General features: G+C 45.1%; 1 protein-coding gene across 7 annotated transcripts in view; it reads left to right on the plus strand.

The window, feature by feature from the left end:
* Nucleotides 1–12500, plus strand: part of LOC125047751 — a 169533-nt gene that overhangs the window by 144820 nt on the left and 12213 nt on the right. For all 7 annotated transcript variants that reach the window (XM_047646160.1, XM_047646164.1, XM_047646162.1 and 4 more), the window contains one exon: nt 12023–12387. In XM_047646160.1, the coding sequence (XP_047502116.1) occupies nt 12023–12387 (365 nt within the window). The remainder of the gene's footprint in view (nt 1–12022; nt 12388–12500) is intronic.

Consider the following 12500-nt stretch of genomic DNA (forward strand, 5'->3'; position numbering starts at 1 on the left):
ATTTCTTGGAAGAAGACGAGGGATTCTATTATGAAATCGAGGAAAAGTGCCCATACGATCCGCATTACTTTTATTCAGTCGAGGAAACAAAAGTAATTTGCACATTAGGTTTTGAAGGTTTTGCATTTGATCAAGCAAATGCAGATTTCGGGGAAACCCAAGGTGATTTTGTGCCCGATCAAATAAGAGATTATGAAACAGGCCACACTTGCGAGGGAGCAAGTGGTGGCACTGCATTCTTAGAACCAGAAAGACACCAAAGAGAGGAAACCAGACTAAGTGACTTTTATGAAGATGCACAAGAACAGACAAGAAAAAGTCATGTGTATTTGGAAACACAAGGAGAATGCATGGTGGAGGAATCCAGAGGACACGAGTGGTTTGGACAGACAGATGAAGCTTTGACGGAAGAAGCACACGTAACGATGCTGGAAGTTATCAGAAAAGACATCTCGGCAAGGTCTCTAGACAGTAGTCGGATAGAAAGACTCGCGGGAGATTACATACAAGAGGAAGCACAAGCAAAGAGAATGCTAGGCGAAGCAGAGAGAGGCACAGAGGACTCTTTGTCTGCTGAAAATGTTAGTAAGTTAGGAGGGGATCAATGGGATAATGTGCTAGAAGGAGAACAGAGGCAAGAAGAAGGAAGAAAAGAGGAAGAAAGGCATCAGTTCTTAGTGGAAGATGAGTTAGCCTTGGAAGAAAAGAGGCAACAAGTAGAGCAGAGGCCCCAGGTGCTAGAACCGCAAGAACGGAATCTCAGTCCTTGTGGAGCAATGCAGGGAAGGGACACGCCAGAGGACTCGCACGATACACATTTCTTTGAGTATGTGTCTGAGGACCAGGATTTAGGTGTATATAGGGATATGATAGGAACACCATCGGAATTTCTAGCCGTAGAAGATATGCAAAGGGAAACAATGTTAGAAAGGGAGAGATTGGAGGTAGAGATAAAAAGAGCGAACTCGAGGAGTAATTCGGAGGAAGTAAAGGAATACAGAAAGTCAGAAGAAAAGAAATATGTATTTGAGGCAGCAGACAATTTGACGTGTGAAGGAGGTTGGACTAGGAATCATAGAGACGAAGCTGAATTGTCAGAGGAAATAAGGGATTCAAGGGAATTAGGACCTGTACAGGAAGAGAGGGTATTAGATCAGGCTGAAAGGGAAGAAATCGATGTTCAAGAAACACAAGAGTTCCTAGGATTAGAGCAGGGAAGAGGTGAAATGTCGGAATTAAGGGAAGAAAATGATGATAAGATAACAGAGGATCGGGTAGATGTACGGCTTGCATCAGAGCAATTAGGTCAAGGAGACTTAGTTTTGGGCAGAGAAATGGATCCCCAGATGGAGGAGAAGCGGGAAGATTATGACGTACTGCAGTCAGATGAGGAGTTAGAGTACGAGGTATTGCAGTTAAATGAAGCAGAGAAAGAGAAAGGGAAATTAGGACTCAAAGAAGGAGAAATAGATCCAGAAGAGAAAGAAGACGATTTGCTAGAGACAGGGCAGTCAGAAGAGGTAGCAGATGGGATACAAGTTGAATACTTATTAGATAAAATAAAAGGGGGTTGGTCTTCAGAGGATATTCTGAGTGAAAACATGTCAGGTGGAGTGCAGGGAGAGTATTCAGTTGAGGAAATTCAGGAAGAAGACATACAAGAGGCACAAGGGGATTATGAAATTGATGAGCCAGGAAATTGTTTGTCAGATACAGTTGAGGGAAGGCACTTGGTATGTGAGGCACGTCCAGAGTCCACATTAGAGCCTAGGCAGGGAGAACACTTTAGGGAGGAGACAAAGGAAATAAACAAACCAGGGACTGACTTAGAAGGTTGCTTAGTGAAAGAGGTGCAGGACGAGAAAGCTGCTCAGGAGGAGTACCTGAAAGAAAAGGCAGTTCAAAATTGCATATTAGAGGACACTGGTGAGGGAGAGTGTTTGGCAAAGCAGACGCTTGAGGAATATATAACTGAATCTGCAGAGGCACAATATAGGGGACAGGAAACAGAAGAAGAATATGCATTAGAGATTGCACAGGAAAGGAACACGATGAAAGAGAATATTGCAATGGTACAAGAAGAGTGCAACTCAGTGTCTGAAGAAGGTGAGTACTTACCAGATTCAGAACAAGGCGAGTTACCAGATTCTGCACATGGCGAGTACATCTCAAAATCTGCACATTCAGAGTACCAGGCAAACTATGCACAGGAACAGCACTTGCCAGTGGCTGCATACGGAGAGGATCTGGTTGAAAGGAAACATGTGGTAGAAGAGGCACAAGGCGGGGACTTGGCAGAAGCAGAGGATCTGAGAGATGAGATGCAAGGTAAGCTCTTAGCAGATGCACAAGAAAAGGAGGCATCAGAGGTGGAAAGAGAAGATCTGAGATCTGAAACACCGGAGAAGCTTTCGGCAAAAGCTCATGAAGATTGCATTACAGATCAACCAAAGGAAATATGCACTTCAGAAATAGCAGAGGAAAATTACATGGCTAGAGAAAACCAAATAGAATCGATTTCAAAACAGACTGAGAGGGAGTACATGTCGGAAGAGTTGCAAAAAGATGTAGGGTCAGAAGTCGCACAAGGGGAAAACACTTCTTCAGATGAATACGATGTTGAAGACGTAGCAAGAAATGAAACGAGGCTTCTGCCGGAAGTTGAGAGATCAGTTGAAGCTCAAGGAGCAGAGGAACCGAATGGTATACACGGCGAAAGATACAGAATGGTAACAGCAAGTGAAAAACAAGAGTATGTAGATAAACAAAAAGAACAGAAATACACTAATAAACCAGGGCTAGAAATGCATGAAATAGGGGCTGATGTCACAAAGGGAATGAGAATGTCAGAGGAAATGAAAGTTGAAGAGAATAGAAAAGTCATAGTTAGGACTGAGGGGGTAGTTGAGATTGAGGAGCGAGAATGTGAAAATATTTTGGAATTTGAGAAGGAAGACAGATTGGAGGAAGAGCAGAGTAAATATGAAGATGATATTGCGACAAGAGAAACAAAATTACAGGAGGTGGAAGGAGAAGAACAGATCAGAGAGTATTCATTAAATGATTCTCAGATAGAGAGAAAAGACGAGTCAAGCCATGTAGCAGGAGAGGCGAAGGATTCTGAACACGCATTTGAGAAGAGAGATGACGAGATCCCTAGGGAGATAGAGGCTGTATACATAGTTGATGAGTACAAGGACAAGGGCGAAACTGAGATGCGTGAAAATATGATAAAAGAGGACAACAAAGAGAGGTCACAAAGAGGTCCAGAAGGGGAAGATAATGATTCAGTTCTCAGTGGGCCTTTGGAAAGACAGAATGCACCGGCAGCAGGAATTGTGAATGATGACGACAAAGACAACAAAGCTCAGGCACACGCACTTCTGGATGCTGTAAAAAGAGACCGTGGACTTCCAGAGGGAACCACGAGGAATTTGAACGGAGAGGAGAATAAAAACACAAGAACAGCAGCAGAAAGTGAGGGAGAATCTGTAGCAGAGGAAGGGCGGAGCTACAGCTCAGAGGAGGAAGGGGACTACGGCTCTGAGAGTGAACCAGTTGAACCTGGGCCTCTGGAAGGGAATCAGAACGTAATGGAAATGGAAGTGGACAGCAGGGAGAAAGAAGGAGGGGAGATCCACGAGGAAATGAAGGAGGGAGGAGAAGGCAGTAGCTCTTCGGAAGGAGACAGCAGATCGGAGGAGGGAGAATACAGGCCCCTGATCATAGAATTTTACTACAGGTCGGAGGGAGGAGAAGGAGGATGTAGACAAGAGGAAGCGGTGAAAAGAGAATCAGAATCTGAAGAGGAAGAGGGAAAATATGTGACAGAAGAAACGGACAGTTCGGAGGAAGGAGAGGTTGACTGTGACTCAGGCCAACACGTGTGTGGCAAAGAATCGGTTAACAATAATATAACATCAGAAGTGTATGAAACATGTTCCTACAAAACAACAGTCATAACCAGCTCAAATATTAGTGAGTGTGATATGCAGTGTGATAATAATACACTAAAACAGGTAGACGTTGCTCAATTTACGGAAGAATATATGGAAGTCGAAGGAGACAGTAGACAGCTAGCGGTATCGGAAGATGACACCTTCGAAACAGGGGAAGAGATATCACTTGAAAACAGGGAAACGTGAGGCAAGGGTTGACGTGCGTGGGATGATTGGAAATGGTGAAGTCCTCATGAGGGGGAAGAAAAGTGTGGAAGGAGGAAATAGAATGACCAGAGGAAAATGGTAGTAGATAGTGGAAAGGAGTTGATGAATGTACAAATACACACGGGGAATGTGAAAGAAGTGATGGTATGCGGGGTGGGTACGATTGGGGGGGGGGGGGGTAATGGTAAACAGAATTTAGGCACATTTTAAGAACACACACAAACCTTTAGATAGATCTTATGAGGGTGACACCAGACAACAAAAGACCTTTATGGTAGGGAAGGAAAAACAATTCCAACGCTTCATTATTAAAAACAAAGACCATCTTTAGTAGACCCAACTAACACAGACGAACCAAGACAGACCTTCTAAACGTGGTACGAGATATTACAAGCTTGAGACTTTTTTTTTTATACAGCACAGGTGAGACAACCGTTATTACAGAAGGGGCATTATAGGGCACCATCTGGAGGCATTAAAGGCAGCATAGGCTATACACTATCCATACCAACCAGAATCCTAGACCAGAATGTGAAAACGTAGGGCGTGAGACACAGGGTCGAGCCAGGTCAAGGGAGAGACACTCAAAGAGACACGAGGAAACAGAAAGAGGTCGGAGCCAAGTCAGAGGAAAAAGATAAAAACAAAATTATAAAACACAATAATGGCAACAAACAGGGAGTCGTGCGGTGGTCGCAGAACGGAGGAATTTTGTAGGAGAGTAAGCATCGTGTGTTTTGTTATTAACATGAGATTCTGAGCAAAAAAAACAACTTTTTTTTTCTAAACCACACACCCCTTTCTGATGTCAGGGTATTTCAGAACACTCAATCATGTTTTATCTTGTAGTAAAATAACTAGATTTAAAATAATGTATAGAGAGATTAGCTGAAAAAAATATTTAAATAGTTTTTTTTTTTTGTAGAGGTGCACATTACAAGGAACAAAGATGGACACATATAGACTGACACCTATAATTGCAAGGAGATTTATATTCATGTAGTCATGTCATGGGCTCATGTAGTCATGTCATGGGCTCATGTAGTCATGTCATGGGCTCATGTAGTCATGTCATGGGCTCATGTAGTCATGTCATGGGCTCATGTAGTCATGTCATGGGCTCATGTAGTCATGTCATGGGCTCATGTAGTCATGTCATGGGCTCATGTAGTCATGTCATGGGCTCATGTAGTCATGTCATGGGCTCATGTAGTCATGTCATGGGCTCATGTAGTCATGTCATGGGCTCATGTAGTCATGTCATGGGCTCATGTAGTCATGTCATGGGCTCATGTAGTCATGTCATGGGCTCATGTAGTCATGTCATGGGCTCATGTAGTCATGTCATGGGCTCATGTAGTCATGTCATGGGCTCATGTAGTCATGTCATGGGCTCATGTAGTCATGTCATGGGCTCATGTAGTCATGTCATGGGCTCATGTAGTCATGTCATGGGCTCATGTAGTCATGTCATGGGCTCATGTAGTCATGTCATGGGCTCATGTAGTCATGTCATGGGCTCATGTAGTCATGTCATGGGCTCATGTAGTCATGTCATGGGCTCATGTAGTCATGTCATGGGCTCATGTAGTCATGTCATGGGCTCATGTAGTCATGTCATGGGCTCATGTAGTCATGTCATGGGCTCATGTAGTCATGTCATGGGCTCATGTAGTCATGTCATGGGCTCATGTAGTCATGTCATGGGCTCATGTAGTCATGTCATGGGCTCATGTAGTCATGTCATGGGCTCATGTAGTCATGTCATGGGCTCATGTAGTCATGTCATGGGCTCATGTAGTCATGTCATGGGCTCATGTAGTCATGTCATGGGCTCATGTAGTCATGTCATGGGCTCATGTAGTCATGTCATGGGCTCATGTAGTCATGTCATGGGCTCATGTAGTCATGTCATGGGCTCATGTAGTCATGTCATGGGCTCATGTAGTCATGTCATGGGCTCATGTAGTCATGTCATGGGCTCATGTAGTCATGTCATGGGCTCATGTAGTCATGTCATGGGCTCATGTAGTCATGTCATGGGCTCATGTAGTCATGTCATGGGCTCATGTAGTCATGTCATGGGCTCATGTAGTCATGTCATGGGCTCATGTAGTCATGTCATGGGCTCATGTAGTCATGTCATGGGCTCATGTAGTCATGTCATGGGCTCATGTAGTCATGTCATGGGCTCATGTAGTCATGTCATGGGCTCATGTAGTCATGTCATGGGCTCATGTAGTCATGTCATGGGCTCATGTAGTCATGTCATGGGCTCATGTAGTCATGTCATGGGCTCATGTAGTCATGTCATGGGCTCATGTAGTCATGTCATGGGCTCATGTAGTCATGTCATGGGCTCATGTAGTCATGTCATGGGCTCATGTAGTCATGTCATGGGCTCATGTAGTCATGTCATGGGCTCATGTAGTCATGTCATGGGCTCATGTAGTCATGTCATGGGCTCATGTAGTCATGTCATGGGCTCATGTAGTCATGTCATGGGCTCATGTAGTCATGTCATGGGCTCATGTAGTCATGTCATGGGCTCATGTAGTCATGTCATGGGCTCATGTAGTCATGTCATGGGCTCATGTAGTCATGTCATGGGCTCATGTAGTCATGTCATGGGCTCATGTAGTCATGTCATGGGCTCATGTAGTCATGTCATGGGCTCATGTAGTCATGTCATGGGCTCATGTAGTCATGTCATGGGCTCATGTAGTCATGTCATGGGCTCATGTAGTCATGTCATGGGCTCATGTAGTCATGTCATGGGCTCATGTAGTCATGTCATGGGCTCATGTAGTCATGTCATGGGCTCATGTAGTCATGTCATGGGCTCATGTAGTCATGTCATGGGCTCATGTAGTCATGTCATGGGCTCATGTAGTCATGTCATGGGCTCATGTAGTCATGTCATGGGCTCATGTAGTCATGTCATGGGCTCATGTAGTCATGTCATGGGCTCATGTAGTCATGTCATGGGCTCATGTAGTCATGTCATGGGCTCATGTAGTCATGTCATGGGCTCATGTAGTCATGTCATGGGCTCATGTAGTCATGTCATGGGCTCATGTAGTCATGTCATGGGCTCATGTAGTCATGTCATGGGCTCATGTAGTCATGTCATGGGCTCATGTAGTCATGTCATGGGCTCATGTAGTCATGTCATGGGCTCATGTAGTCATGTCATGGGCTCATGTAGTCATGTCATGGGCTCATGTAGTCATGTCATGGTTTCATGTAGTCATGTCATGGGCTCATGTAGTCATGTCATGGGCTCATGTAGACATGTCATGGGCTCATGATTTCATGTCATGGACTCATGTAGTCATGTCATGGGCTCATGTAGTCATGTCATGGGCTCATGTAGTCATGTCATGGGCTCATGTAGTCATGTCATGGGCTCATGTAGTCATGTCATGGGCTCATGTAGTCATGTCATGGGCTCATGTGGTCATGTCATGTGTTCATGTAGTCATGTCATGAGGTCATGTCATAGGCTCATGTAGTCATGTCATGGGCTCATGTAGTCATGTCATGGCCTCATGAGGTCATGTCATGGTTTCATGTAGTCATGTCATGGGCTCATGTAGTCATGTCATGGGCTTCCCAATGTAGAACAAGTCATGTGCTCAATGAATTTCGATTCAGACCTCAAGTGTGAAATAACGATAGGTCATTGTCATTATGTCATTTCTTTTCTCATGTCATGAAAAGTCATGTCATGGGCTCATGTCATGTGAGGCTTCGTAGGTCTGTTGAGTGTGACGGAATATCCTGATATCTCGTGACGATCTATCGTTTATCGCTATCTCTACGACTTTCTTCCTTGTCTTTGTTATCATCATTTACCTTCCACTTCCTTATTATATTTTCTTTTTCCTTGTGCATTTGATCCTCTTATTTCATTCCTCCTTGTTCTTTTATCCTTTTCCCTTCCTCCTATTTATTCCATTTCCCCTTCTGTTTTTTTTTCTCTTCATCTTTTATCCATTATCCTGTTTTCTTCCTTCTCGTTATATCCTTCCCCCTCCTTCTTCCTTTTGTTCTTATCTTATCCTTCTGCCTTATCCTACTTCCTCTTTCTTCCTCTTCCTTATTTTGATTCCTCCTTATCCTTATTTCTTATTCCATCTTTATCCTTATATCCCCTTCCTCTCTTGTTTTCCTTTCCTCCTTTCTCCTTATCTTTATCCACTTATCTTAATCTTTATCCTTATTTTCCCTCTCTCCTTATCGTTATTTTCTCTTTCTCCTTATCCTTATTTCCTCCTCTTTCTTATCCTTATTTTCTCTTTCTCCTTATCCTTATTTCCCCCTTTCCTCGTATCGTTTTTTCTCTTTCTCTTTATCCTTATTTCCTCCTCTTCCTTATCCTAATTTTCCCCTCCTTATTATTTTTATTTTTTGTTTATCCTTACTCTTTGTTTCTCACATCCTCTTTTTTTAAATCCCATCTCTTTATCCTTATATTTATCATTTTATCCACTTTCTCCTCTTCTTGTTCTTTGTAGGGTTTCCTTTGAAAGAATTTGTGGAGTAGGTATCACGAGTTTTTCTTGTCTGTTAGTCTTTTTTTTTTTTTTAGGTGGCATTGCATAATAAAAGTCTATTTTGCTGAAAACTCAGGTAATTTGCATAATATGAATATATTTTTTTTATTTTTTATTTTTTATTTTTTTTTATAAGTGTTTATATTTTTGGATATTTTTTTTTCTTCTTCTAAGGACTGGTGTTGACATTTCTATTTTTATGAAAGGTTATTTTGTGATTTTTTTTCTCTAGATTAGGTATCTTGTGTTATTATTGTTATTATTGTTGTGATTTTAAATATATTTTAGACATTTAGATTTTTTTTTTTCTGTTGACAAGACAAAAGTAAGTTGAAGCATATAATGCAACTCATCACATAAAACTAAATTGCATCATTGCATAAATCATGTGAAAATAACATTCCTGATAATGTAGAGTAATGAGGTAAAGATATTTTGGGAGAAAGTGAAATATTATCTTTTCATATATATCTGTTTGTCATATTGTATATATTTGTAAGAGAGACAGCATCATGAGATATATTTTGCATATATAATATAACACAGAGTGTAAAGGTTTAATGTCAGTGTGAATGGATGGGAGGTGATAGGGAGAAGAGAGAGAGAAGGAGAGAGAAAGGGAGAAGAGGGGGAGGGAAGGGATAGGAATAGGGGAGGAGGAGAGATAGATGGAGAAAAAGCGAGAGAGGAAAGGGGAGAGGGAAGCGGAAAGGGAGGAGGAGAGAAAGAGGCAAAGGGAGAGGGAGAGGGGAGGTAGGGAGAAAAGACGGAGAGAGAGGAAGAGGGAAGGGAAAGGAGAATGGAGAGGAAAGAGTGAAAGAAGGGAAGTGAATGAAAGCGAATGCTAGTGAGAAGGGGGGGGAGGGAAAGGAGCAAGGGAGAGGGAGAGATGAGGAGATGAAGAATGGGATGAGATTCAGGAAAATCAAGAATAGGGATGATGAGGGAGAAAGGAGAAAGGGAAGTGGAGAGAGATAAGGAGAGGAAGAAGGAGAAGAAGGATGGGGAGAGAGCGAGGGACATGGAAATGGGAGAGGGAGACGGAAGAGAGTGAAAGTGAGAATAGGAGTGAAAGAGAGAAAGAGGGAGAAGTAGCAGGAGTAGGAATGATAGGGAGTAGGAAAGGAAGAAAGAGAGGGGGAGAGAGAAGAAGAGAGAGTGACAGAGAGAAGCTGAGAGGACTGGAGCGTGCGAGAGTAATCAGATGTTAATGTCTTGTCAAAGAAAGCATCATCACCACGTTATCACTGAAGCAAAAGGAGATTAAATCATGTTTTTTGGAAAGGCAATAAACCAACTGTCTTTAGGAAACGATGTCTGGGTATGTTTGGGAGAACCTGTGAAGACATGGACATATATATGCGATTGTGTGTGTGTGTGTGTGTGTGTGTGTGTGTGTGTGTGTGTGTGTGTGTGTGTGTGTGTGAGTGTGTGAGTGAGTGAGTGAGTGAGTGTGTGTGTGTGTGTGTGTGTGTGTGTGTGTGTGTGTGTGTGTGTGTGTGTGTGTGTGAGTGTGTGAGTGAGTGAGTGAGTGAGTGAGTGTGTGTGTGTGTGTGTGTGTGTGTGTGTGTGTGTGTGTGTGTGTGTGTGTGTGTGTGTGTGTGTGTGTGTGTGTGTGTGTGTGGGAGTGAGTGAGTGAGTGAGTGAGTGAGTGAGTGAGTGAGTGAGTGAGTGAGTGTGTGTGTGTGTGTGTGTGTGTGTGTGTGTGTGTGTGTGTGTATATGTATATATATTTTTTTGTATGTAATGATATATATATATATATATATATATATATATATATATACATAGATGCATATATATACACATATAAATATACATATATATATATGTATGTGTGCATGCATGTATATGTATACATGTGTATATATATGTGTATATATATATATATGTGTATGAAAGGAGAAAACACACTACCGTGTTGATACTATGGTAGAAAAACCCACAATGTAAAACTAGATTTATAAATCTAGTTGTACATTGTGGGTTTTTATACCATATATATGTATGTAAGTATATGTATACGTGTATATATGGGAGCGTACACGCGCGCGAGTGAGAGAGCGAGCGAGAGGCCGGCAGCCGAGGCAGCTTCCATCCCCAGGACGCAGCAGGGGTGCCAGGGAGGGGGGAGGGCTAGGGGGACGGGGGGGACCGAGGCCGCCGAGGCGGTGCTTATGAGGCTCCTTGTGACGTCGGGTTCCCACGCAGACGGTGCGCCAGCGACGGAGTGTGCTGTTCGAGGAGACTACCTTGCACGTGGTGATCTCGGGGCTCCATCTACGCTGCTAGCCTGCCCCGCCCATGCCGGCTAGCCCCTCCCCCTCGAGGCTAGCCCCGCCCACCGAGGCTCACTCCACGCTTACACTCAACCATTCCAGTACCTTGGGACCAAGCGACCGACCGACGCCACGTGCCACCTCCTTTGATAACTCCCATGACCTGAGGTCGTCCTTGTGACCCGTTGTGGCCTCTCGGTGACCTTGAGCAAAGCCCTCAGAGGCGCCCGCGGGCTCTCGAGCTCTGAGCCGCCCGCTCCCCGCCCACCGTCTCCACCTCTTAGGCGTTCCCTAATCACGCCTCCGCCCACAGTCTTCGCGAAGTCCCACGTGTCCCGTGCGGACGGACGCCCGTGTCTGGTCCTCCTCAAGGTGATCCTCGACGTGTTGCCAGATGTGTCACAATAACCGCATGTGCGTGTCCGTGTGTGTGTGTCCGCTTTTGTTGGCTCTCGTGTGTGCGTGTGCGTGTGCGCGCTAATCTCCAGCTGCATCGTTTTGTGTGCGAGGCTTTTCTCTCTAACTAGACAATAACGGCCATTGCATTCACCTAGACCCGAGCGACTCACCACGAGTCGTTGCGTAGTCCGGGCGCCGCCCCTCGGGCCGCCCTCGGGCCGCCCTCGAGGTGGCTCTGGTGGCGCTGACGGAAGCGAACGCAGACGCACGACGGATTCCCTGACCTTGACGACTTCGCGGGACCTTCTTCGCTCGCCGTGTGACCTTGAACTCTTGGCTGCTTGCCAGACTATGAATAGATTGTTGTCACAGCGACTGTCAGCAGAAGCTCTCTTCTCTCTCTCATGCCCTCGCTGGCCACACTGTAGAGTAGCGGCTCCTTCTACTGCCATGATGTTGACGTTGAACATGCAGAATTCATCGACATGTTTTTTCTTTCATTTTAATTACTTATTTGATTTTATTTCATCTTATTTTTTATTACATTTTGCCTTCGTTAGCGACTGGTAGCGACTCAAAGCCAGGTTACATATGCTAACGCCGTGCGTGGCTCCCGCAGGTTCCTGACGTGACGATGGTCGGCGGCAGCGTGGCGGGCAGTCACGGCATCGAGGAGTTCCGCGTGGTGACCCGCGCCTCCGGCGGCGTGGAGGAGGCCGGTCCCACCGCGGCCTGCCTAGCGTTGGAGGCGACCAAGAGTCCCCTGCAAGGCGAGCAGGCGGACCACCCTGGCCTGCCCCGCGCCTGGTCCAACCCGCAAATCTCCAGCCACATCCGGCCGGGCCTGGAGCCGCCGCAGATCCACACCACCACCGTCACCGACGCCGTGTTCGAGGTGGACGTCGCCCGCGGCATCTGCATCAAGACGTCGCGGGAGGGCTCGCCTCTCACGCCCGAGCGCCGCCAGAGCATGCCGGACATCGGGTGAGTTTCTTCCGCAGTGCCTTTGGCGGGCCATTCGGCTGGCAGGTGCCTGGGGATGAGGGTCTCTGATGAGGAGTCAAATAGAGTTTTAGAGTTGTGTTGCCTGTTCTCAC

This window comes from Penaeus chinensis, chromosome 42, assembly GCF_019202785.1.
Source record: "Penaeus chinensis breed Huanghai No. 1 chromosome 42, ASM1920278v2, whole genome shotgun sequence".
NCBI lineage: Eukaryota > Metazoa > Arthropoda > Malacostraca > Decapoda > Penaeidae > Penaeus > Penaeus chinensis.